Raw genomic sequence first — 26,488 nt, 5'->3', positions numbered from 1 at the left:
GGTATCATGTTGTAGGGGTGCTTTTCTGCAGGTGGGACTGGTGCACTTCACAAAATAGATGGCATCATGAGGGAGGAAAATGATGTGCATATATTGAAGCAACATCTCAAGACATCAGTCAGGAAGTTAAAGCTTGTTCCCAAATGGGTCTTCCAAATGGACAATGACCTCAAGCATACTTCCAAAGTTGTGGCAAAATAGCTTAAGGACAATGAAGTCAAGGTATTGGAGTGGCCATCACAAAGCCCTGACCTCAATTCTATAGAAAATGTTTGGGCAGAACTGAAAAAGTGTGTGCGAGCAAAGAGAAACCTGGCTCAGTTACCCAACTTATTGTGGAAGGCTACCCGAAACGTTTGATCCAAGTAACTCAATTTAAAGGCAATGCTATCAAATACTAATTGAGTGTATGTAAACTTCTGACCCACTGGAAATGTGATGAAAAAAATAAAAGCTGAAATAAATTATTCTCTGCTATTATTCTGACATTTCACATTCTTAAAATAAAGTGGTGATCCTATCTGTGCTAAAACAGGGAATTGTTACTAGGATTAAATGTCAGGAATTGTGAACAACTGAGTTTAAATGTATTTGGCTAAGGTGTATGTAAACTTCCGACTTCAACTGTATATATACAGTCAGTACCAGTCAAATGTTTGGACACATCTACTCATTCAAAGGTTTTACTATTTTCGACATCGTAGAGTAATAGTTAAAACATAAGCTATGAAATAAAACAAAGTGCAACCAAACAAATATTTTATATTTGCGATTCTTCAAAGTAGCCACCCTTTGCCTTGATGACAGCTTGGCATTCTCTCAACCAGCTTCACCTGGAATGCTTTTCCAACAGTTCCCACATAGGCTGAGCACTTGTTGGCTGTTTTTCCTCCACTCTGCAGTCCAACTTATCCCAAACCATCTCAATTGGGTTAAGGTCGGGTGATTGTGGAGGCCAGGTCCTCTGATGCAGCACTCCATCACTCTCCTTGGTGAAATAGCCCTTACACAGCCTGGAGGTGTGTTGGGTCATTGTCGTGTTGAAAACAAACGATAGTCCCACTACGCACAAACCAGATGGGATGGCGTATCGCTGCAGAATGCTGTGGTAGCCATGCTGATTAAGTGTGCCTTAAATTCTACATAAATCACAGACACTGTCACCAGCAAAGCACCATCACACCTCCATGCTTCACGGTGGGAACCACACATACGGAGATCATCCGTTCACCTACTCTCCGTTCACTTACACGGCGGTTGGAACTAAAAATCTCAAATTTGGACTCATCAGACCAAGGGACAGATTTCCACTGGTCTAATGTCCATTGCTCATGTTTCTTGGCTCAAGCAAGTCTCTTATTATTATTTGTGTCCATTAGTAGTGGTTTCTTTGCAGAAATTGGACCATGTAGGCCTGATTCACGCAGTCTCCTCTGAACAGTTGATGTTGAGTTATGTCTGTTACTGGAACTCTGTGAAGCATTTATTTGGGCTGCAATTTCTGAGGCTGGTAACTCTAATGAACTTATTCTCTGCAGCAGAGGTAACTCTGGGTCTTCCATTCCTGTGGCGGTCCTCATGAGAGCCAGTTTCATCATAGAGGTTGATCGTTTTTGCAACCGCACTTGAAGAATGCTTGTTCTTGGTCCCAAGAAACAAAAAGAATCTTCTGTTGAATCTGACAATTAATCTTGATGGTTGTACAGTCATCTCAAATAAAACTGTGAAGGACCTCAGCATTCCTCTGGACCCTGATCTCTCTTTTGACGAACATATCAAGACTGTTTCAAGGACAGCTTTTTTCCATCTGAGTAACATTGCAAAAATCAGAAACTTTCTGTGCAAAAATGATGCAGAACACTTAATCCATGCTTTTGTCACTTCTCGATTAGATTACAAGCATTGCTCTACTTTCCGGATACCCAGATAATGCACTAAATAAACTTCAGTTAGTGCTTAACACAGCTGGTAGAATTTTGAATAGAACCCCAAAATTTGATCATATTACTCCAGTGCTAGCCTCTCTATGCTGGCTTCCTGTTGAGGCAAGGGCTGATTTCAAGGTTTTACTGCTAACCTACAAAGCATTAGACGGGCTTGCTCCTACCTGTCTTTCCGATTTGGTCCTGCCGTACATACGTACGCTACGGTCACAAGACGCAGGCCTCCTTACTGTCCCTAGAATTTCTAAGGAAACACCTGGAGTCAGGGCTTTCTCCTATAGAGCTCCATTTTTATGGAATGGTCTGCCTACCCATGTGAGAGACGCAGACTCGGTCTCAACCCTTAATTGTTTTTTGTAGACTCATCTCTTCAGTAGGTCCTATGATTGAGTGTAGTCTGGCCCAGGAGTGTGAAGGTGAACTGAAAGGCACTGTAGCAACGAACCACCCTTGCTGTCTCTGCCTGGTCGGTTCCCCTCTCCCCACTGGAATTCTCTTCGTCTAACCCTATTACAGGGGCAGAGTCACTGGCTTACTGGTGCTCTTCCATGCCGTCCCTAGGAGGGGTGCGTCACTTGAGTGGGTTGAGTCACTGATATGATCTTCCTGTCCGGGTTGGCGCCCCCCCATTGGGTTGTATCGTGGTGGAGATCTTTGTGGGCTATACTTGGCCTTGTCTCAGGATGGTAAGTTGGGGGTTGAAGATATCCCTCTAGTGGTGTGGGGGCTGTGCTATGGCAAAGTGGGTGGAGTTATATCCTGCCACCCTTTGCCTTGATGACAGCTTGGCATTCTCTCAACCAGCTTCACCTGGAATGCTTTTCCAACAGTTCCCACATATGCTGAGCACTTGTTGGCTGTTTTTCCTCCACTCTGCGGTCCAACTTATCCCAAACCATCTCAATTGGGTTAAGGTCGGGTGATTGTGGAGGCCAGATCCTCTGATGCAGCACTCCATCACTCTCCTTGGTGAAATAGCCCTTTTACACAGCCTGGAGGTGTGTTGGGTCATTGTCGTGTTGAAAACAAATGATAGTCCCACTAAGCACAAACCAGATGGGATGGCGTATCGCTGCAGAGTGCTGTGGTAGCCATGCTGATTAAGTGTGCCTTGAATTCTACATAAATCACAGTGTCACCAGCAAAGCACCATCACACCTCCATGCTTCACGGTGGGAACCACACATACGGAGATCATCTGTTCACCTACTCCCCATTCACTTACACAGAGGTTGGAACTATCGTTTGGCCCTGTCCGGGGGTGTCGTCGGACGGGGCCACAGTGTCTCCCGACCCCTTCTGTCTCAGCCTCCAGTATTTATGCTGCAGTAGTTTATGTGTCGGGGGGCTAGGGTCAGTCTGTTATATCTGGAGTGTTTCTCCTGTCTTATCTGGTTTCCTGTGTGAATTTAAGTATGCTCTCTCTAATTCTCTTTCTCGCTTTCTCTCTCTCTCGGAGGAGGACCTGAGCCCTAGGACCATGGCTCAGGACTACCTGTCCTGATGAATCCTTGCTGTCCCCAGTCCACCTGGCCGTGCTGCTAATCCAGTTTCAACTGTTCTACCTGCAGCTATGGAACCCTGACCTGTTCACAGGATGTGCCACCTGTCCCAGACCTGCTGTTTTCAACTCTCTAGAGACAGCAGAAGCGGTAGAGATACTCTGAATGATCGGCTATGAAAAGCCAACTGACATTTACTCCTATTATTATTATTTGACCATGCTGGTCATTTATGAACATTAGAACATCTTGGCCATGTTCTGTTATAATCTCCACCCGGCACAGCCAGAAGAGGACTGGCCACCCCTCATAGCCTGGTTCCTCTCTAGCTTTCTTCCTAGGTTTTGGCCTTTCTAGGGAGTTTTTCCTAGCCACTGTGTTTCTACACCTGCATTGCTTGCTGTTTGGGGTTTTAGGCTGGGTTTCTGTACAGCACTTTGAGATATCAGCTGATGTACAAAGGGCTATATAAATATATTTGATTTGAATTCAACAGTGAGCCTGTCACTTAGTTCTCGCAGAGCATCCAGCCATGATCCAATGCCCTTTTCCTGATTTTTGAAAAAAACAATTCTCTGGCCTCTGTTGCTTTAGTCATCCTAATTTTGGCCATCCTACAAGGATACATTTTAGTAAATACTCTTATCCAGAGCAACTTACATTTGCAGTTAGGGTTAAGACATGGACAATATTTTGTTCGCCTTTTGGATTCTAGGCTACCTGCTAACAATTATTTCTGATTCCCCCCACCTCCACCTGTTCTCTATCCCTATGGGGAACTCCAACCCCTTTTGAATGGATTATGATAGAGACATGAGGTTTGGACCATTTGTTTTCTTAGAGGAGTATATATTCTACACAATTAAGATATTTGTTTACCCATTGGTCAAAATATGCGGTTTTGATTGGACACCCTAATATACTGTATATACGTTGTATTATTAGCTATGAGTATTATTTTTTATGATTATTGGTATTTTTATGATGATTATTATACAGTATAATTCTGACATTTAGTGCCTAAAGAATAATTGTAATAGCGGAACTCAATCGCCGTGACAATAGGGAAAGTCGGGATGTAAACAGTGTAACACCAATGTGAACATGGCTTCAGTAAAATGCTGTCAATGACAGAGGACTTCAGACCAACGATTTACATATACACATGATTACTTCAGACACGTGAAAGAAACTAATATTTCGGTTTTTAAAACAACAAATATGAGGCTTCATCAGATACTCCGCAATGCAGCAAACTTCAGGACGGTCTTTGACTTCGGCGACAGAGAGGTTGCCCACTGGTTCCCCAGACATATGGCAAAAGGTTGGTGAGCACTCTCAGCTAACGTTACGCGCGTGAGCGGTCTGGTCAACGTGTTAGCTAGTGAGGCATCTTTATGTCAGTTGTTGGCTATATCTAGCTAAACGCTTGTAATTAAGTTACTATGTGACATGACTTATTAGAGGTCACAAAATGAATACAGAATCAAAGAAAGCAAAAAGTAAACTAACTAACATAGTTATCTAGCCCAGGTTTCTAACATAAACCTAGTAGCCTGGGCAGCCCCCCCATCCCCCTTCGCGTGAACGCGCACGCACTCGATTCTTCAATGCTGCAACTTGCTTGCTAGTTGAGATTTCTGCTCTTCACTCCGTTGACAGTTTAGCCTACGTTTCACTGATCGTAGTAGCAGAAAGCATTATTATTATTTTTTTTTACTTGTGTCCTTTGATCGCGGGGGAGGCACCAGTAATGTCTGCAGTTTTCGGTTTGGCTATTTGTTTCAAGTGTATTAGTCTAAATAAGTCCCTTTGCCAAAATTCGTCATCTCTCCCATTTCTTATTCGACTAGAAGTTGTTGTGAAATGCTTATCGCTTGCCTACATTTTACTCCCTCCTCTATGTTTAATATAACACGTACATTAATTGTTAATTTCGGTTGCCTATGACGTGAAGTTTGTTCTATAGAAAGTATTTGACTCTGATGCGTGCCACAGAAAGTATTTGACTCTAGTGCCAAAATTAAGGAAATTAGAAGGGGAGGTGATTTCAGCAAGGACATTTTCTTGCCTGCCGAAATTCTCCCCGCCCTTCTATCTTGGGACTGCAAGGCATGGCACACTTCAGAATCATTTTGGTAGCTCATGTTGACCAGTAGTGTGTGCCACATAAAGTATTTGACTCTAGCCACAAAATGAAGGAAATTAGAAGGGGGGAGTATTTCGCCCCCCCCCCCCTTCTAATTTCCTTAATGGGAGGGCGCTTCCATTGCGACAACCAGACCAGGCCGTGGACTCTTCTAATGGATGCAGAGTCCTTGGGGCTAGACCACTATCCAGAGATGGATAACATGGTGGCAAGGATGCTTGACAAGGAGATCGTTGGCAAGGTGCCTCACCTCAAACCAGGACCTGAAAAAGTAAGCGAGGAACAGATGCAAAGCACTTTCGGGAATCTCTCCATCACGACGTGCCTCAAACTTGGTTATGATGCTGCAATCCTACCTATAAAATACTGTATGTAATTATAAGATGAGTAATGCAAGATATGTAAACATTGGTGGCAAAATTAAAGTGACTAGTGATCCATTTATTAAAGTAGCCAATGATTTCAAGTCTGTATGTAGGTGTTAGTGATGGCTGTTTAACAGTCTGATGGCCTTGAATGGTGACTTCATGCCACCATCTTTGGCTGGCACATTCTAAACTGCCACCGACAGTTAAGAAAACATTCTTGGAGCTCCCCTTCACGCCAGGTTCCACCTTTGGGCCATGGTTCAACAATACAGGAAGACTACAAAACTGCACAAAGGCAGTGAGACTTTGCAGGAGTTCTTGCCGAATGCGCGCCCTACTGCTCCCCCACGGAGGAGCTGGAAGACAGGGCAGTGTGTGTCGAGGGTGGCACAGCAACGTCTTGGCCCCCCTCCTCCACCGCCGAGACTGCAGGGAAATGGGAACCACCATTTTACACCCGACAGCAGGACAGGCGCCGTGACCACCCTTACAAGCTGCGGCACGCAGCTAAAGGTGGGCGGGCCCAGGCAGTCCTTTTGAGGTGCTGGCGGTCGGCTGTCTCTCCCAGGCCCAAAGGGCAAACTGGGAGAGGCAGGTGGTATCCCTCCAGGACTGTACTGGGCACAGTCCTGAGTAGGGATGGGTACCGAAACCCGGTATTAAACGGGCCCCAGGGCTAAATTATGAAATACCATAGTATTGATAAGCTCCGACATTGTCGGTTCTGCTTTCGGTACTGGAGAAATTAAGAAAATACATGTCCTATTTATTATTGCTACATAAACGTTATCATGCACATTTTATCTCACCAACAGTTTCTAATTTGCAATAAGATTAAGACATTCGTCTATGATGCGTTTTTGCTATTCCCAAACGCTACAGCACACACAGCACCCTGCTCTTAGTTAGTGACCATGACGGAGAGAGCTAAACGTTAAAAAGTGTGGTTACACTTCGCCAGAGTCGATGCTGACTGCTCAATGGAACTAGTGCCATAACACTTTTGCTCGTTCGTTTCCGCCCTTACAAGCAATCTGTCCAAACATCTATGGAAAGTGCATCATGTACAGGCAGAGAGATGCATTTTGACTGCCTAGCTCGTAGTTCATCTCTCGTTGCCCAGTCTACGTTAGGTATGTATGCTAGCAGTCTAGAGCCCACACACTGGAGTTAACTCAATTATGCGAACATGGGTTCATGATCAAAATCAAATCAAATCAAATTTTATTTGTCACATACACATGGTTAGCAGATGTTAATGCGAGTGTAGCGAAATGCTTGTGCTTCTAGTTCCGACAATGCAGTAATAACCAACAAGTAATCTAACTAACAATTCCAAAACTACTGTCTTATACACAGTGTAAGGGGATAAAGAATATGTACATAAGGATATATGAATGAGTGATGGTACAGAGCAGCATAGGCAAGATACAGTAGATGATATCGAGTACAGTATATACATATGAGGAGTATGTAAACAAAGTGGCATAGTTAAAGTGGCTAGTGATACATGTATTACATAAGGATGCAGTCGATGATATAGAGTACAGTATATACGTATGCATATGAGATGAATAATGTAGGGGGGGAAACGCAACCATTAGCAAGCTGATTGTTTAGCTATGGGTGTATTCATAAATTCAATCACCCATTTTAAAAATGTTGCTAATTTTTTGTTAAACTTGCAGCTACAATGAACCAACCCACTCCTCCCTCTAATACCGCTGGTCCAAGCCAAAGACCAGCCCAAAGCCCCTTCACGCTGGCAGCTAGTGGGAGGATGACTGAGGAGAGGGTGAATGAGTGCCACCTAGCCGTGACCAAGTTCATAGTGAAAGGCCTTACACCACTTTGCAACAGTGGAGTCCAAGGGCTTTAGGTAACAGTCTGTCAGTAAATATTGTATTAATTTTTAGGATATAGTAGTATAAAAGCATTGTATGTTAGTCCTATCACTCCACAATACACAACAACACAACCCCAAATATACCCCTCTCTCCAGGAGTTACCTCGGTGACACATTCACTCCTACCTAGTATGGCGTAGAAAAGGCCAATGTGATCACTGAGCTGAAGGACGTTCCAAAGCTGGCTATCACATCAGACAGGTGGACCAGCCTCTGTCAGGACCACTATCTCACAGTTACAGTGCACTACACAAGCCAGGGCAGTGTAAAACAGAAGGTCCTCCACACCAGGGCAGTGTACAAATCGCAAACTGGCCAAGTAGTGGCAGAGGAGATCTCAGACATTCTGGAAGAGTTTGAGATAGAGCCGAGCAAGATTGTAGCTGTGACTGTTGATAATGCTGATAATATGGATGTTGCCATCAAGAGGCTACACGTCCTAAAAATAGGACACATTGAATCTGGCAGCGCAGAAAATCATTAATAAATGGGCAGCCTGAATCAGAGCAGTGGTCGTGTGGTTCAAGAGATCCTCAATGTCCAAAACAGTCTTGAAGGAAAAGCAGCAGCTCCTTGGTAAGATGCCTGTTCAATCTATTACAGTTTAAAGTATTATTTATAAATTCCCTCATTTAAAATTTTTATTGAATATTCAAGTGTGCGGTAATTAAATGTATGTTATTTTTTTGTTGTTTCAGGCATTCCGCAACACTCACTCATCCTTGATGTCAAGACCAGACGGAACTCGCTCTATCTAATGATAGAGAGATTCATGGAGCAGTATCCAGCGATCCAAGCAGCAGCCTTGGACCCACGACTGCGAAAAGCAATGACCAAGGACAACCTGAACCGTCTGAAGGACGAGGACTTCCATAAGGCTGAGGAGTTTGTCCAGCTCATGGGAATCCTCCATACACCCACACTGTCTGTCATGTGAAAAGAATGCCACCTGTGGACAGAACATACCCATCCTCCAAAAACTGGAAGAGCACTGGGAAGCATGAAGATACAACGCTTGTGGCAACCATCAAAGAGAAGGTATGGGAGAACCTCTCAAAGCGCTATTAGGATGAGGACATTCAAGTCTTCCTGTGTGAGGCCACAGCAATTGACCCCATATTTAAAGGGAGGCCGGTGAGTGACGCCACCTGGAACAGGCTGAGGAAGGCAACTGTTGAGGCCAATGTGACAGGAGCAACACCAGGGCTGTCAGAGGAGCCGGAGCAGACACACAGAGCACCAGCTGCAGCAGCAGGAGGAGGAGTATGAAGGAGAAGGAGAGGAAATGGAAGAGACATTGGGCTCCCGAGTGGCGCAGTGGTCTAAGACACTGCATCTCAGTGCAGGAGGCGTCACTGCAGGACCTGCATCACATCCGGACGTGATTGGGAGTCCCATAGGGCGGCGCACAATTTGGCCCAGCGTCGTCTGGGTTTGGCCGGGGTAGGCTGTCATTGTAAATAGGAATTTGTTCTTAACTGACTTGCCTAGTTAAATAGAGGTTAAATACATTTTTTTTAAATGTACAAAACAAGGAGTGCCTTGGAGAAGCTGTTCTCAGAGGAGGACAGGGAGTTGAGGTTGACAATCCAACAGGACACCCCGTCCCTCTCCCTCAGCGAGCGTGTTGACCTAGAGGTCGAGCTCTACAAAGGCCCATGGCTGAAGATCCTGTGATGTGGTGGTGGGAGAAGAGATACTCTGCCCCTCCCTCACAAACATTGCAACAAACTACCTCTGTGCTCAAGCCTCCTTCACCACTAGTGAGAGGGTATTTTCGACTGCAGGAGAGGTCCCCACTTCTGCAAGAGAAGGCAAATATGTTGATCTTTCTCCAGAAGAACTCCTAAGAACTGTTAGTCATTTTGCAGCCTACCTGCATGCCCCACCTGTGTTGCTCTATACCACTGTATTTTCTTTTGCAAGAAAGTATTGTTTATTTAATTTGTTTTCCATCATCACAACATTAGTCTGTAATAGTGATTCGTTCAAAACATTGCTGTTTCTTTTGCTGTAAGTAATTGTTTATTTTACATTTCAGAAAATAAAGCAATGTTAATTCTGTTCTTAAATTATTATTTTTTCATAAAAGAATAACAAAAAGAACCGATAAGAATACCGTTAAAGTACCAGATCAATAAACAGTATCGGTAAGAATAGTAAATCCGTTAAAATCTTAACAATACCCGTCCCTAGTTCTGAGGGATACAAACTCCAGTTCTGATGCCGACCACCGTCCTACAGAGACATCTGGGTCACCTCAGTGCTCCGGTTGGAGATAGCCTTGCTTCTCTGCAGAGAAGAATGTGAGAAACACAGGAACAAGGCTAGTCTTGTAGAGCCGCTAGAACGGCTAAGTGGGTTCTACTCCACGTATTTCATAGTTCCGAAGAAGAGCGGCAGCTCTCGGATGATTCTTGACCTGCGAGGCCTCAACAAATGTTTAAAAGAGCTCAAGTTCAAAATGTTCTCGCCAGCGTGGGTGTTGCAGGCAATCTTGAGCGGCCAATGGTTGACCACGCTCGACCTGACGAATGCATACTTCCATGTTCCTGTTCATCGAGATCACTAGAAGTACCACCGGCTTGCCTTCGAAGGAGTGGCTTACGAAAGTCCTCCCGTTCTGCCTCTCATTGGTGCCGCGTACATTCACAAAGTGCATGGATGCAGACCTAGTTCCTATCATGTTCCAGGGGGCATTCTAGTGCTGAACTACTTGGATGACTGGCTGGTGTGTGCTCAATCAAGAGAGCAAGCTACAGCAGACAAGGATAATCTTGAAGCACATTCAAGACCTGGACCTCAACATAAACAGGGAGAAGAGAAACCTGACTCCCTCACAGACGGTGGTCTTCCTGGGGATGTTGATAGACTCAATTCTTATGACAACACGTCTCCCTCAGGTGAGATTGGAGAAGATACAGGCCTACCTAGACCGTTTCTGGCTTAGACGAGCCATGTCCGTATTAAAGTGCCTGGAAGTTACTCGGCCTACTCACGTCGGCTTCTCTGATTCCGCTGGGCCTTCACCTCAGGCCACTCCAGGCGGCTTCTCTCACCATCTACACAAGAGACGACGCAGACATCATCAGCTATCGGTGACAAATGCATGTGTGTGGAATATGTTGAAATGGCACTCTCACTCCTTCCTGTTAGAGTGATACAGAACAGTCCACTGCAGGGAGCTAGTTTGCATCGATGCCTCGCTCGTGGGTTGGGGGGGTGGAATGTATCTTGCTGAGCGAAAGGATACCATATTGTAGTGCTCCAATAGCTCACATAACCGTGGTTACTCGCGTAACCTTCGTTAACCTTGATACCTGTGTAACTCTCTTTTCATAGTAAGTGAAGGTTACAGTAACCCATCCTCCTCTCCTCTGGTCTCTCTTCAGGTCTGAAACAGATGAAGGCCAGTGTGAAGAATGTTGACTGCATCCTAGAAATCCACGATGCCAGAATATCCTTTAAAGGGCGATTGCTCTTCCTGATTTGGTGTTTTTCATCAATGCTCATTAAGAAATGCTAGCGGCCTTGACTGAAGGCAAAAGAACGTTTTCTTGAGTGTGGGGTTTGATGTGGGTGTGTCTTTGCCATTCAATCACAACAAACAAGGCCAGTAGTGAGTACAGCGAGATAAGCTAAGCTAGCTTTGCTATGAAGAGAACAAAATTTTGAAGTAGAGGACTTCTCCCTTCTCATAATGGTCAGCAAATTCAGAAACGTGTAGGCTAAAGTCTGAGCTGACCTTGTCTTTAGCCAAGCTGAAAGCAGCTTGTGGGGTATTCAATGTGAACATCCCACACATCTTCCTCTGAAATGCTACATCACAAAACACGTTAGCTTGATGTATTTAGCTAGCTACAGAATCATTCCCCTTTCATCTGTGGAATCATAGATAGCCTGGCTCGCTAGCATTATCAAATTAGGTTGTATAACCAAAAGTAGCTACTAGCTAGCTAGTACTAGCTATCTACTTAGATAACATACTCACCAACACCAGTAGTTTGACGGTTGACAGGCAGCAGAAGTGACCGTGTCGGTTGTAATCCATTCCTGGCCATCTGGCAATATTGTTGAAATGCATTGGAAGTTTGAACTAAATTTATGTAAGCCCATTTTCACTCCTATTTGCCGAGCTAAATGCTTGTGCTTTCCACCCATATGCAGACTTGACAACACATGTCCATGTGGCAGCTGGGGACGGACCTTAACGTGTTGTCTCTGGGCAATTGGACATCATTGGCAAAAGTGGCCATGTAAGTAATCCATACCCATCCTCCCAGTAAGACATGACGAACTCACCTAAGGCTGACTTTATGACCAAATGATCCTATTTACACTTTGTAGTCAATTTTGACACTATAACAAATGTTTATGGCTCATATTGATGCCACATAAGCAGTTTAAAACCAGAGAAGTTTGTTCTAAGGGGCAGTTGTGGCATACATCACTTTCCCTACCTTGCCCAATACCCTCTGATAGACTCACATCACCAACCATGGTTGCAGGATGAGTCGCCTTGTCTTGAGACCTGAAGAATTGCATTAGCTCCCAAACGAATGACAAACAAGTTTCTTTAACAGTAGAACATCCCGTTCTCGGGTAGAAACCCTCTTTTCCAGGATAGTCTGGACGTCAGACCTCATCTCCTGGTGCTGAACAAGATGGACCTGGCTGACCTGTCTGCCAAGCATGTAGGCTACTGTAGCAGATCATTGTTTTGTTTCTGTAACCTGGAAGCTTGTCTGTTTCTGTTGATGCATGACAATGTCTGACATACAGACGGGTTGTTTTGTGTTTTTATCCAGACAAACCTGTGTGAGTGTACAGTGGGGCAAAAAAGTATTTAGTCAGCCACCAATTGTGCAAGTTATCCCACTTAAAAAGATGAGAGAGGCCTGTAATTTTCATCAAAGGTACACTTCAACTATGACAGACAAAATGAGGGGAAAAAATCCAGAAAATCACATTGTAGGATTTTTTATTAATTTATTTGCAAATTATGGTGGAAAATAAGTATTTGGTCACCTACAAACAAGCAAGATTTCTGGCTCTCACAGACCTGTAACTTCTTCTTTAAGAGGCTCCTCTGTCCTCCACCATTTACCTGTATTAATGGCACCTGTTTGAACTTGTTATCAGTATAAAAGACACCTGTCCACAACCTCAAACAGTCACACTCCAAACTCCACTATGGCCAAGACCAAAGAGCTGTCAAAGGACACCAGAAACAAAATTGTAGACCTGCACCAGTCTGGGAAGACTGAATCTGCAATAGGGAAGCAGCTTGGTTTGAAGAAATCAACTGTGGGAGCAATTATTAGGAAATGGAAGACGTACAGGACCACTGATAATCTCCCTTGATCTGGGGCTCCACCCAAGATCTCACCCCGTGGGGTCAAAAGGATAACAAGAACGGTGAGCAAAACTCCCAGAACCACACGGGGGGACCTAGTGAATGACCTGTAGAGAGCTGGGACCAAAGTAACAAAGCCTACCATCAGTAACACACTACGCCGCCAGGGACTCAAATCCTGCAGTGCCAGTACATGTCCAGGCCCGTCTGAAGTTTGCTAGAGAGCATTTGGATGATCCAGAAGAAGATTGGGTGAATGTCAAATGGTCAGATGAAGCCAAAATATAACTTTTTGGTAAAAACTCAACTCGTCGCGTTTGGAGGACAAAGAATGCTGAGTTGCATCCAAAGAACACCATACCTACTGTGAAGCATGGGGGTGGAAACATCATGCTTTGGGGCTTTTTTTCTGCAAAGGGACCAGGACGACTGATCCGTGTAAAGGAAAGAATGAATGGGGCCATGTATTGTGAAATTTTGAGTGAAAACCTCCTTCCATCAGCAAGGGCATTGAAGATGAAACGTGGCTGAGTCATTCAGCATGACAATGATCCCAAACACACCGCCTGGGCAATGAAGGAGTGGCTTCGTAAGAAGCATTTCAAGGTCCTGGAGTGGCCTAGCCAGTCTCCAGATCTCAACCCCATAGAAAATCTTTGGAGGGAGTTGAAAGTCTGTGTTGCCCAGCAACAGCCCCAAAACATCACTGCTCTAGAGGTGATCTGCATGGAGGAATGGGCCAAAATACCAGCAACAGTGTGTGAAAACCTTGTGAAGACTTACAGAAAACGTTTGACCTCTGTCATTACCAAACAAGGGTATATAACAAAGTATTGAGGTAAACTTCTGTTTTTGACCAAATACTTATTTTCCACCATAATTTGCAAATAAATTCATTAAAAATCCTACAATGTGATTTTCTGGAAAATGTATGTATGTATGTAGTCCTGATGCAGACTTGTGTGTCCTGATCTGAATGTTTTGCTCTCCAGATGATTTTGAAACAGCTTGAAAGACATGGAGTGAAGAAGGTCCTGTTCACAGACTGCCTCAGACAGAGAGATGACAACGTCAAAAAGGTAAGAGAGACCGAGAGAGATGGAGAACATCATCAAAAAAGGAGAGTGAGAGCCTGTAAGATCCTTAAAGGAAATATCCACCCAAAACCAAAAATTCTTATAAATATAAATGGTGGTAAATATAACACTAATGTGTGAGAACAATATTTTTTGGTGAACAAATGTTTTATTTTGTTATAATAAGATTGGTAGCAACGTGAAAATTGTAGAAATCTTTTGCAGCTCAAGTCGACTACAAAACTCACAATGCTCTCTATGGGCTGGCTGGCTAGCAAGGCAGCTAGCTAGCTAATTTAACTACACACATTTAATACCAAAGAATATCAGTGACTTAGTGCAGTTTGTTTTAGGTGATTTTACAGCTATCAATTTAGGAGTCATTTTCAGTTAGATGTGCCTCGCAGAGTGGAGTACGACATTGGCAACTGCCATGCAATGCACCCTGGACTGCAGAGGCAGACAAATAGAAGAAATGTGGTGGACCCTCTATCAAATAAAAAAATTCTCTAGGTAGGAATATCGCAAAAATATGATCAAATAGCTCATTGCAGAGAAGACAAACTCTCGCGTTATGACATCGGCCAGAATTTAAATCTGACGTGTATAATAGACATTTTTGCGATCTAAAAGTTGTATTCCTATTAACTTCCAGTGTAGTGAGAGCAGTTTTACCACAATTTATTTCACCTTTATTTAACCAGGTAGGCTAGTTGAGAACAAGTTCTCATTTGCAACTGCGACCTGGCCAAGATAAAGCGTAGCAATTCGACACATACAACAACACAGAGTTACACATGGAATAAACAAAACATACAGTCAATAATACAGTAGAACAAAAGAAAACAAAAAGTCTATATACAGTGAGTAAAAATGAGGTAAGTTAAGAAAATAAATAGGCCATGGTGGCGAAGTAATTACAATATAACAATTAAACACTGGAATGGTAGATCGGCAGAAGATGAATGTGCAGGTAGAGATACTGGGGTACAAAGGAGCAAAATAAATAAATACCAGTATGAGGATGAGGTAGGTAGATGGGCTGTTTACAGATAGGCTAAGTACAGGTGCAGTGATCTGTAAACTGCTCTGACAGCTGGTGCTTAAAGCTAGTGAGGGAGATGTGAGTCTCCAGCTTCAGAGATTTTTGCAATTCGTTCCAGTCATGGGCAGCAGAGAACTGGAAGGAAAGACAACCAAAGGAGGAATTGGCTTTGGGGGTGACCAATGAGATATACCTGCTGGAGCGCATGCTACGAGTGGGTGCTGCTATGGTGACCAGTGAGCTGAGATAAGGCGTGGCTTTACCTAGCAGAGACTTGTAGATAACCTGTAGCCAGTGGGTTTGGCGAAGAGTATGAAGCGAGGGCCAACCAATGAGAGCGTACAGGTCGCAGTGGTGGGTAGTATATGGGGCTTTGGTGACAAAACGGATGGCACTGTGATAGACTGCATCCAGTTTGTTGAGTAGAGTGTTGGAGGCTATTTTATAGATGACATCACCGAAGTCGAGGATCGGTAGGATGGTCAGTTTCACGAGGGTATGTTTGGCAGCATGAGTGAAGGATGCTTTGTTGCGATATAGGAAGCCGATTCTAGATTTAATTTTGGATTGGAGATGCTTAATGTGAGTCTGGAAGGAGAGTTTACAGTCTAACCAGACACCCAGGTATTTGTAGTTGTCCACGCATTCTATGTCAGAGCCGTCCAGAGTAGTGATGCTGGACGGGCGAGCAGGTGCGGGCAGCGATCGATTGAAAAGCATGCATTTAGTTTTACTTGCGTTTAAGAGCAGTTGGAGGCCACGGAAGGAGATTTGTATGGCATTGAAGCTCGTCTGGAGGTTAGTTAACAGTGTCCAAGGAGGGGCCAGAAGTTTACAGAATGGTGTTGTCTGCGTAGAGGTGGATCAGAGAATCACCAGCAGGTAGAGCAACATCATTGATGTATACAGAAAAGAGAGTCGGCCCGAGAATTGAACCCTGTGTCACCTCCATAGAGACTGCCAGAGGTCCGGACAACAGGCCCTCCGATTTGGCACACTGAACTCTATCAGAGAAGTAGTAAACCAGGCGAGGCAATCATTTGAGAAACCAAGGCTGTCGAGTCTGCCAATAAGAATGTGGTGATTGACAGAGTCGAAAGCCTTGACCACGTCGTTTAATACGGCTGCAAGTAATGTCTTATCGATGGTGGTTATGATGTCGTTTAGAACCTTGAGCGTGGCTGAGGTGCAATGCTACGTCATACCAGATGAGTTTCTGTCTGCTTTAACGGCAGTAGCTCAGATACACATGAAATGACCCCGGGAATCGATAGATCACTCAGAGATGCACAAAAACAATATAACATTCAAAATGGGTGAATCTTTCCTTTAAGAAAGGGTGACTTTGCAGTTTTTGTTATAACAGTTCCACAGAAGACCGAGTTAGTAACATTGTGACAGCTCTCTCCTACTCTGTTAATCTTCCTTTCTGTTGTTGCAGCTGGTTCCCATGGTCACAGAATTAATCGAGAGCCAGCCACGCTTCCACCGAGAGGAGGTGAGGTCACGGCCTAAAACTGATTGAGGAATGATTGATTGGTTTAGATTTTGTGTTTAGAAAAAAACGAATGTGTAGTATAGGACTACGTTCAGTCTTAGACGATAACAAATGAGAGGTTTACTACCCTAAATTCCAGTTCATTTGGTTGTCAATTTGAAGCTATGTTAGTGTGTCCAGTCTCCTTTCCATCCTCCTGGAATGCTTACGGGACCAGCCCTGAGCTCGTTTTTCAGTTGTGTTGTCCCACGAGGATCCGTTCTTGGGACACATCCTGTTCATTCTGTTTACTCTCGGTCGTGTCATCAGCTGTAATAAATAATATAATCTTACACTGCTATGCTGATGACACAGCTGTATCTGAAAACTTCAACAAGTCCCTCTGCTCATTAACACCTGTCTTGAGGATATAAGGGCTTAGATGAAGCAAAACTTCCTTCAACAGCAGCAAAATCACTCACCGATAACCCACCTCACAGGCAAGAACATCCCCCTCTCATCCAATGTTTACAATCTGGGCATTAAGCTTGACTCCTCTCTAACCTTCGACAATCACATCAAGCATCACTCTTATCACCAAGAACATTGCCAAACTCCGTCCCACCCTTACTCAGTCTGATGCAGAGAGGCTCTTCCATGCCTTTGTCACCTCAAGGCTGGACAACTGCAATGCACTCTGCACTCTTCACGGACACTGTGGTGAAGAAGGCACAACAGGGACTCTTTAACCTCAGGAGGTTGAAAAAGTGTGGCCTATCCCAAAGTGCCCTCAGTGTTCTAAAGGAGCACCATAGAGAGCATACGGTTGGGCTGCATCACAGCTTGGTACGGCAACTCAACTGTCACTGACCGCAAGGCACTACAGAGGGTCAGCTGAACGCACCATTGGGTGCACACTGCCTGCCGTCCAGGACACCTACAATACCACGGCCTGTTCTCTCAGCTTCCATCACTCAGACATGGGCAGTACAGGAGCGTTATGGCTAAAACGAAGACTGGCCGATAGCTTCTACCTCTAGACCGTCAGGCTGCTGAATAGCTACACTACCGGTCAAAAGTTTTAGACCACCTACTCATTCAAGGCTTTTTCATTATTTTTACAATTTTCTACAATGTAGAGTAATAGCGAAGACATAAACGATGCAATAACACATGGACTCATGTAAAGATGGTGCAGAAGAACAACATTTTTTTGGTTTATTATTTTGTCGGATATCCTGCATTCACTGGACAGGCCCAGATCCACACCTTTTGTGTGAAGAAAAGATGCCGGAAAAGGGGACGCAGATCGGGATCCTTCTGAGAATCCGGAAGCGAGCGAGTAAACTCCCAATGCCTTACATTCTACTCGCTAACGTCAATCAATGGAAAATAAAATTGATGACCTACTATTAAGATTATCCTACCAACGGGACATTAAAAACTGTAACATCTTGTGTTTCACCGAGACGTGGCTGAACGAAGATACAGACAATATAGAGCTAGCGGGATTTTCCATGCACTGGCAGAACAGAGACGCTACCTCTGGTAAGATGATGGGTGGGGGTGTGTGTCTTTGTCAATAACAGCTGGTGCTCGATGTCTAATATTAAAGAAGTCTCGAGGTATTTCTCGCCTGAGGTAGAGCACCTTATGATAAGCTGCAGACCACACTATCTACCAAGAGAGTTATCATCTGTATTATTCGTAGCTGTCTATTTACCACCACAAAACGAAGCTGGCACTAAGACCGCTCTCAACCAACTCTATAAGGCCATAAGCAAAGAAGAAAATGCTTTGCATCTGTGCTGGTAATTTTACTTGTCCTCATAACTGAAAAGCTTTCAATCTCTCCAACTCTTGTCCAGTCCACTTAGTTGTCAGAGTTTCGTCACATAGATAATTCAGTCTCGTTTTAGTGAAGTGAAATGGAAAACTATTTTTTGTTTAGTGTTAGTTTTCTCTGGGTCTATTTAGTTAGTTATAGTCTCGTCAATTTGCCACTGAAAAATAGGTGTTTGACTAATATTTTTGTCACCCATGTTTCTTGACGAAATTAACACTGGCTCGACCGCCCTCCCGCCTCTGGAATGCACTCACGGCACTACAGACTCTGGGCTCCTTTAAAACTGGCCTAAAAACCACCCTCTTTAGAAAAGCCTTCTCTTAGTTATAGCTGTGCTCCTTGGTGTCTTTGTCCTTGTAGCGTCAGCTGTGTTCTTTGTCAGTTGCCCTGTCTAATTGTGTCCTTATTTTGTCTGTCTTGTTTTTCTATATTCTTCTGCATTTCCCTGTAGTACTTTGAGATTGTTTTTCAATGAAAAAGCGCATTAAATTCAATTTATTACAATGATTTACAAATTCACTTCAATCAGTAATTGGAGGTTAGGCTGTTACGGCACCCTGTGTGTCATGGCTGAGGATGATGTAATCATAATGTTACAGTTCTGACCTGCGTCTGACCAGGAAGTTTGTTGTGTTCCACATCATTTAGTTGTCCTTTTGATCTGGTTGTGATTCATTTTATTTTGGTGTTTTAGTTGCTGTCATGAGGATTGTATGGTGAATAGAGGGGGTAAACAACGGTCTTTTGTGTGGTCTGAATTAGAGGTCAACCGATTATGATTTTTCAACACCGATACCGATTATTGGGTGACCAAAAAAGCCGATACTAATCGGCCGATTTCATTTTATTTGTAATAATGACAATTACAACAGTACTGAATGAACACTTATTTTAACTTAATATAATACATCAATAAAATCAATTTAGCCTCAAATAAATAATGAAACGTTCAATTTTGTTTAAATAATGCAAAAACAAAGTGTTGGAGAAGAAAGTAAAAGTGCAATATTTGCCATGTAAGAAAGCTAACGTTTCAGTTCCTTGCTCAGAACATGAGAACATATGAAAGCTGGTGGTTCCTTTTAACATGAGTCTTCAATATTACCAGGTAAGACATTTTAGGTTGTAGTTATTATAGGAATTATAGGACTATTTCTCTCTATACCATTTGTATTTCATTAACCTTTGACTATTGGATGTTCTTATAGGCACTCTAGTATTGCCAGTGTAACAGTATAGCTTCCGTCCCTCTCCTCGCTCCTCCCTGGGCTCGAACCAGGAACACAACGACAACAGCCACCCTCGAATCAGCTTTACCCATGCAGAGCAAGGGAACAACTACTAGAAGACTCAGAGCGAGCGAGTGACGTTTGAAACGCTATTAGCACGCGCTAACCATCCAGCCATTTCACTTCGGTTACACCAGCCTCATCTCGGGAGTTGATATGCTTGAAGTCATAAACAGCGCAATGCTTGACACACAACGAAGAGCTGCTGGCAAAACGCACGAAAGAGGTGTTTGAATGAATGTTTACGCGCCTGCTTCTGCCTACCACTGCTCAGTCAGATACTTAAGATACTTGTATGCATGTATGCTCAGTCAGATTATACGCAACGCATGACACGCTAGATAATATCTAGTAATATCATCAACCATGTGTAGTTGGCTAGTGATTATGATTGATTGATTGTTTTTTATAAAGATAAATTTAATGCTAGCTAGCAATTTACCTTGGCTTACTGCATTCGTGTAACAGGCAGTATCCTTGTGGAGTGCAACAAGAGGCAGGTCGTTATTGCGTTGGACTAGTTAACTGTAAGGTTGCAAGATTGAATCCCCCGAGTTGACAAGGTGAAAATCTGTCGTTCTGCCCCTGTACGAGGCAGTTAACCCACCGTTCCTAGGCCGTCATTGAAAATAAGAATGTGTTCTTAACTGACTTGCCTAGTTAAATCAAAATTAAATAAAGGTGTAAAAAAAAAAAAAAAGAAGCAAAATCGGTGTCCAAAAATACCGATTTCCGATTGTAATGAAAACTTGAAATCGCCCCTAATTAATCGGCCATTCCGATTAATCAGTCGACCTCTAGTCTGAATGTGGTTACGGTCATATTATGTGGTCATGTTATGACGTGTGTTTATTCAATGTTCAGAACACCAACTTCTGTCTGATGGTGATTGGGGTGCCCAACGTTGGAAAGTCATCACTCATCAATGCTCTGAGGAGAACCAACCTCAAGAAAGGTACAATTTAACGTTACAATGAGATATAGGGATTAGGATAAATCCTTGCATAGTTTTGTCATGTGCATTTCATTTAACCCTTGTTGAAGTAATGATGATCCATCTTTTTCTACCTTTAGGTCGGGGGTCAAAAGTAGGAGGGGAACCAGGCATTACCAAAGCAGTGTTGACTAGAATACAGGTGAGTGATGGTTTCACCTGTGCGCTCCTGTCACTTGTCTGTTTTTGTGTATATTCAGTACTTACTCAATGTTTGTGTGTTCCTCTTGTGAGGTGTGTGAGAGACCCATCATCCATCTTCTAGATACGCCTGGTGTCCTTCCTCCGAAGATACAGAGTCTGGAGACAGGCATGAAGCTAGCCCTATGTGGTGAGTACAGACTAGGTCTGGCAAATTATGTGTAGCCTCTTTCCATGACATAGACTGACCGGGTGAATCCAGGTGAAAGCATGATCCCTTATTGAGGTCAGTTGTTAAATACACTTCAATCAGTGTAGATGAAAGGGAAGAGGCGGGTAAAATAATTACTTTTAATGCTTGAGATATTTGAGACATGAATTGTGTATGTGTGACATTCAGAAGGTGAATGGGCAAGACAAAAGATTTAAGTGCCTTTGAACGGAGTATGGTAGTAGTTGCCAGGCGCACCAATATTTGAGTGTGTCAAGAACTGCAATGCTGCTGGGTTTTCATGCCCAACATTTTCCAGTGTGTATCAAGAATGCTGCTGGTCCACCACCCAAAGGACATCTAGCCAACTTGACACAACGGTGGGAGGCAATGGAGTCAACTTGGGCCAGCATCCCTGTGGAACACTTTTGACACCTTGTAGAGTCCATGTCCTGACAAATTGAGGCTGTTCTGAGGGCAAAAGGGGGTGCAACGCAATATTGGGAAGGTGTTCTATTACATATATGGTTCTGGACCCACCTGGTCTCTGTATTCCATAGTGTTACAGTGTCACCTAGTGGAAGCTAATATATTATTTATTTATTTTTCCCCAATTTCGTGGTATCCAATTGTCTCATCGCTGCAACTCCTGTACGGACTCAAGAGAGGCAACGGTTGAGAGCCATGCGTCCTCCGAAACACAACCCAACCAAGCCGCACTGCTTCTTGACACAATGCCCACTTAATCAGGAAGCCAGCCGCACCAATGTGTTGGAGGAAACACCTGGCCATCTGTCAGTGTGCAATGTGCCCGGCCCGCCAAAGGAGTCGCTAGTGCGCGATGGGACAAGGACATCCCTGCCGGCTAAACCCTCCCCTAACCCGGACGATGCTGGGCCAATTGTGCGCCGCCCCGTGGGTCTCCAGGTCGCGGCCGGCTGCGACAGAGCCTGGACTCAAACCCAGAATCTCTAGCTGGCACAGCTAGCACTGCGATGCAGTGCCCTAGACCACTGCGCCACTCGGGACGCCAGTGGAATCTAATATAACAACAGCCAAGCTCTGATGGGCCTCTCACACTGTATGGATAAATATGAATTTTCCAATGCTCTCATTCATATAACAATCGAAGCATGTGTGAATTATATGGCAGCCCTTTGACACAGTGACTCCACATCAAGCCATGTGATTATCAGCAGGACATGCAGTATGGCCGTTGTAATGATGACTCCCTCCTCTGCTGTTACTGTCAGGGACCATCCTAGACCATCTAGTAGGAGAAGACATCATGGCAGACTACCTACTGTTCTCTCTCAATAGACTGGAGAAGTACAGGTACAGGCAAAGCATTGATTCCAATATTGTATATTGCAGCGACATTGAATCCATTGAGATACTCAAAGTGATTTTACTGTCGCTGTGTTTATTAGTAACCTTGGGAGTTGAGTGTTTCTCTGTGTCTAGTTACATGAAGTGTGTGTGTGTGTGTGTGTGTGTGTGTGTAGTTACGTGGAGAGGTATGATCTCAGTGAGCCTAGTGATGACATCCAGCAGGTGTTGAAACGTATCGCTGTCAAACTGGGAAAGACTCAACGGGTTAAAGCCATCACTGGAGTGGGTAAGAGTAAACCATATCGTACTAAATATATAGTAAAACTGTGTATTTACATAGTAAATTGTATTTACATATAACAATTTACATAGTAATTGCAGAGTAATAGTACAGTTCTTACAACTATTACAGGGTCAAGTTTTGGCATCGAGACAAATCTTTATACTTGCCTTATTAAAGGCTTTGGTAAGCTAATGGTGTATGTACCTAATCTCTGTGTTCCCTAGGTAACATCACCCTCACAGTGCCTAACTACACAGCAGCAGCCTATGATTTCATCAGAGCGTTCAGGAAGGGAGAGCTGGGACGGGTCATGCTGGACTGACCACTACCACACCACAGACTGACTACAACACAGACTGATCACTCTCTCACCAGAGACCTTGTAGGAAATCCTTGTGGTTTATCATCTCTGCTCTTTAGTCTCACCCAACACAGAGCAGCTGATCAGTAAGAATGCCGACACTGTTGTTTGTACATAATGTACCTGTTAGTGTAAATGCACACAATCATAATAAAATGTATTTTATGTAGAGTGTCTTGATTGCACAACAGTTTTAAATGGGATTGTACAGTAACCGGTGAGGGGAAAGTGCTTTGGGAAGGGAGTAGTGGGTTAGGGATAGGGGGTTGATTTGGGATTGGGTGTGGCATTCGATTCATGGATGGGGTCGATTACATTTCAATTCAGTTTGCTCATTGCTTTTGTCATGAACGTTTTAGAAATAATTATGTAGCTGGCAGTCGTCACTCATTCATAGGAACAGTACAACTATTGCTGACACAGTCATGGAAAGTCAGTGTCTAATTAGTCTGCAGGGGCATAAATGTTTACCTATAAAAACCACATATTTAAGTGTATACAGTTCACAATGTATGCTAGCGATCCATTTGATATATATGAATATAGCTTCTTAGGTGTATGAGAGAGATTTGTTTTTAGTGAAAGTAACTTCAATGAAGATCCCATTTTTAACAGCTCATTCTGTACACTCTAAATAATGATGTTGACTCACCAAAAACCCCACTTCAAACTTGTATCTGAAACAGACGGTTTCAAAAATGCTTGCTATTTCCTGATATTATGTGACCTCACATACTTTGGCAAGATGTTGGCTCATTGGCTGAGCTCGGAAATCAGATGTTTACTTGTAATTCATATTTATAATAACCAGTATACGCCCGCACCATTCTGTTGTTTGTGAACAGGACAAGCAGGGGGACACAGAAAAGATGCTTTTTAACATACTTTAATACCTCTTTCACTCATATTGTAATTCATTATTAGGTCAAATTTCATTCAAATCTGGAACACTGGACAGCTACTGAGACTATAAGTGAGAGATTTGTCTCACAAATTATGTGATGCTGACTTGTCAATGCTCCTTTTTAACGATACCTTTTAGTTCCCACCAATGTCTGGCCATCCTGACTTCTGTCCCCGACTCTAAAATAGCTTTGCCTCCCCAGGGCAGGATAGCAGACCTGTAGAACGAGCCACAAGGCCCCTCTTGTCACATCTACTCCAGCTCCTCCCCTCTGGCGTTCCACGTTGCCGGTATACTAAACACCGGTCCTGGGGTCTATCAGTGCGCACACCTGGCATCAATCATTCTGCGCACCTGCACGTCATCATGAGGCACACCTGGACTCCATTACCTCACTTATTACCTCCCCTTTATCTGGAATGGGCCACGGCCATCTGGAAGAGAGGAGGAGGAGCTAGATTCATATGAAGGGTTCATGGCTCTGTTTAAATGTATCTTCGATCATCCACCAGATGGCAGAGAGGTTGGTGAGCGTTTACTTCAATTACGGCAGGGGGTCCAGACTGCTGCAGGGTACACGCTCACCTAACAGACAGTAGCAGCATCCAGCGGCTGGAACGAGCCGGCGCTTCGTACGCTATTCAGAAGAGGACTGTGCGAGGAGGTCCAGATGGAACTGGCCTGTCGAGACGACAACCTCTCCTTGCACACACTCATTGCAATGGCCATCTGTCAGGATAACCTACTTCGGGAGCGTTGGTACTCTCATCTCTTTCATTAAGGGTGGTCCCCGTAGGTTGGTGTGGAGCCCAACAGGAACATCCCACTCTGCAAGAAACCGAGCCCCCGGTTTGTGAGGCCGTTCAAGGTCCTCCGGAGGTCAACGAGGTGACGTATAGATTACAGCTTCCCAGTGACTACCATATCTCACCTTCTTTTCATGTCTCCCTTCTCAGGCCGGTGGTTCCTGATCCCCTAACTGATGCTGTCCCCAACGACACCCCTCCACCCCCCCTGGACATCAACGGGAGTCCGGCCTATGCCATCAAATCCCGACTGAACTACTAACGTCGTGGGGGTCGGCTCCAGTACCTGGTGGACTGGGAGGTGTATTGCCCAGAGGAGCGGTGTTGGGTTCCGGTGGAGGACATTCTGGATCCCAACATCATCCGTGATTTCCACCTTCACAGCCTGGACCGGCCCGCTCCTCGTCCTCTGGTCTTCCGTCTGGTTGGCGTCGTCCTGCGGCTGGAGCCGCGCATCAGGGGGGCAGTACTGTAATGTCTACTCCCGCTCCTCCCCTCCGGCGACATGGTATACTAACCAGTCCTAGTCCTAGGATCCATCATTACGCAAACCTGCACATCATCATGAGGCACACCTGGACTCCATTACCTCCCCTATATCTGGTACTCCCTTAGGTTCCTTTCCCAGTCAGTATTTATCCTGTGTTTATGCATAGACCCTACTGTTATGTTCTCATTCCATGTTTGTTTTATTAAACGTTTCACCTGCTTCTCGACTCACAGTGTCTTCGTTACACCTCTACATGTATGCTGATTATTTAGCCTTATTAATCCATAAATAGTATAACTAATTTACTCATCTACAATATATTGTCTATGATGTAAACATATCTGAGGAATATCGTGTCGAAGATGATGACAGAGTAAATGTTGGTTCTGATTGGATCAAAGTTTTGGTCACGTGCGCCGCATACAACAGGTGTAGACCTTACAGTGAAATGCTTACTTACAGGCTCTAACCAATAGTGCAAAAAATGTATTAGGTGAACAATAGGTAGGTTAATAAAACAGTAAAAAGACAGGCTTAATACCGTAGCGAGGCTATAAAAGTAGCGAGGCTACATACAGACACCGGTTAGTCAGGCTGATTGAGGTAGTATGTACATGTAGATATGGTTAAAGTAACTATGCATATATGATGAACAGAGAGTAGCAGTAGCGTAAAAGAGGGGGTTGGCGGGTGGGACACAATGCAGATAGCCCGGTTAGCCAATGTGCGGGAGCACTGGTTGGTCGGCCCAATTGAGGTATGTACATGAATGTATCGTTCAAGTGACTATGCATATATGATAAACAGAGAGTAGCAGCAGCGTTGTTGCAGCTGTAGAACCTTTTGAGGATATCAGGACCCATGCCAAGTCTTTTTAGTTTCCTGAGGGGGAATAGGCTTTGTCGTGCCCTCTTCACGACTGTCTTGATGTGTTTGGACCATTCTAGTTTGTTGTTGATGTGGACACCAAGGAACATGAAGCTCAACCTGCTCCACTACAGCCCCGTCG

At 44.1% G+C, this 26,488-nt stretch overlaps 1 protein-coding gene across 4 annotated transcripts; it reads left to right on the top strand.

The window, feature by feature from the left end:
* Positions 1–4,518: 4,518 nt before the first annotated feature.
* mtg1 (mitochondrial ribosome-associated GTPase 1) lies at positions 4,519–25,699 on the top strand. 4 transcript variants are annotated; one of them, XM_024424296.2, is made up of 12 exons: positions 4,519–4,769; positions 7,651–7,841; positions 11,261–11,325; positions 12,458–12,562; positions 14,217–14,303; positions 16,787–16,843; positions 20,822–20,912; positions 21,032–21,093; positions 21,186–21,282; positions 22,557–22,638; positions 22,809–22,921; positions 23,143–25,699. In XM_024424296.2, exons 3-12 carry the CDS (start codon positions 11,272–11,274, stop codon positions 23,238–23,240), a joined length of 846 nt encoding a protein of 281 aa, XP_024280064.1. In that variant the 5' UTR covers positions 4,519–4,769; positions 7,651–7,841; positions 11,261–11,271; the 3' UTR covers positions 23,241–25,699. The 4 variants fall into 4 exon arrangements, with proteins under 4 accessions (XP_024280064.1, XP_024280062.1, XP_024280065.1 ...); XM_024424294.2 differs by lacking the exon at positions 7,651–7,841; XM_024424297.2 differs by lacking the exons at positions 4,519–4,769; positions 7,651–7,841 and adding an exon at positions 8,794–8,906.
* The last annotated feature ends 789 nt before the right edge of the window (positions 25,700–26,488 follow it).

This window comes from Oncorhynchus tshawytscha, linkage group LG06 (genome assembly GCF_018296145.1).
Source record: "Oncorhynchus tshawytscha isolate Ot180627B linkage group LG06, Otsh_v2.0, whole genome shotgun sequence".
NCBI classification, from domain to species: domain Eukaryota; kingdom Metazoa; phylum Chordata; class Actinopteri; order Salmoniformes; family Salmonidae; genus Oncorhynchus; species Oncorhynchus tshawytscha.
This window is presented reverse-complemented; position numbering and strand designations above follow the sequence as displayed.

Coding starts and splice junctions, on each gene's coding strand:
- mtg1 (XM_024424294.2), top strand. CDS start 4,667: ATGAGGCTTCATCAGATACTCCGCAATGCAGCAAACTTCAGGACGGTC. Junction 4,770..11,260: donor CCCCAGACATATGGCAAAAG/GTTGGTGAGCAC, acceptor GTCTCTCTTCAG/GTCTGAAACAGATGAAGGCC. Junction 20,913..21,031: donor GAGAACCAACCTCAAGAAAG/GTACAATTTAAC, acceptor TTCTACCTTTAG/GTCGGGGGTCAAAAGTAGGA.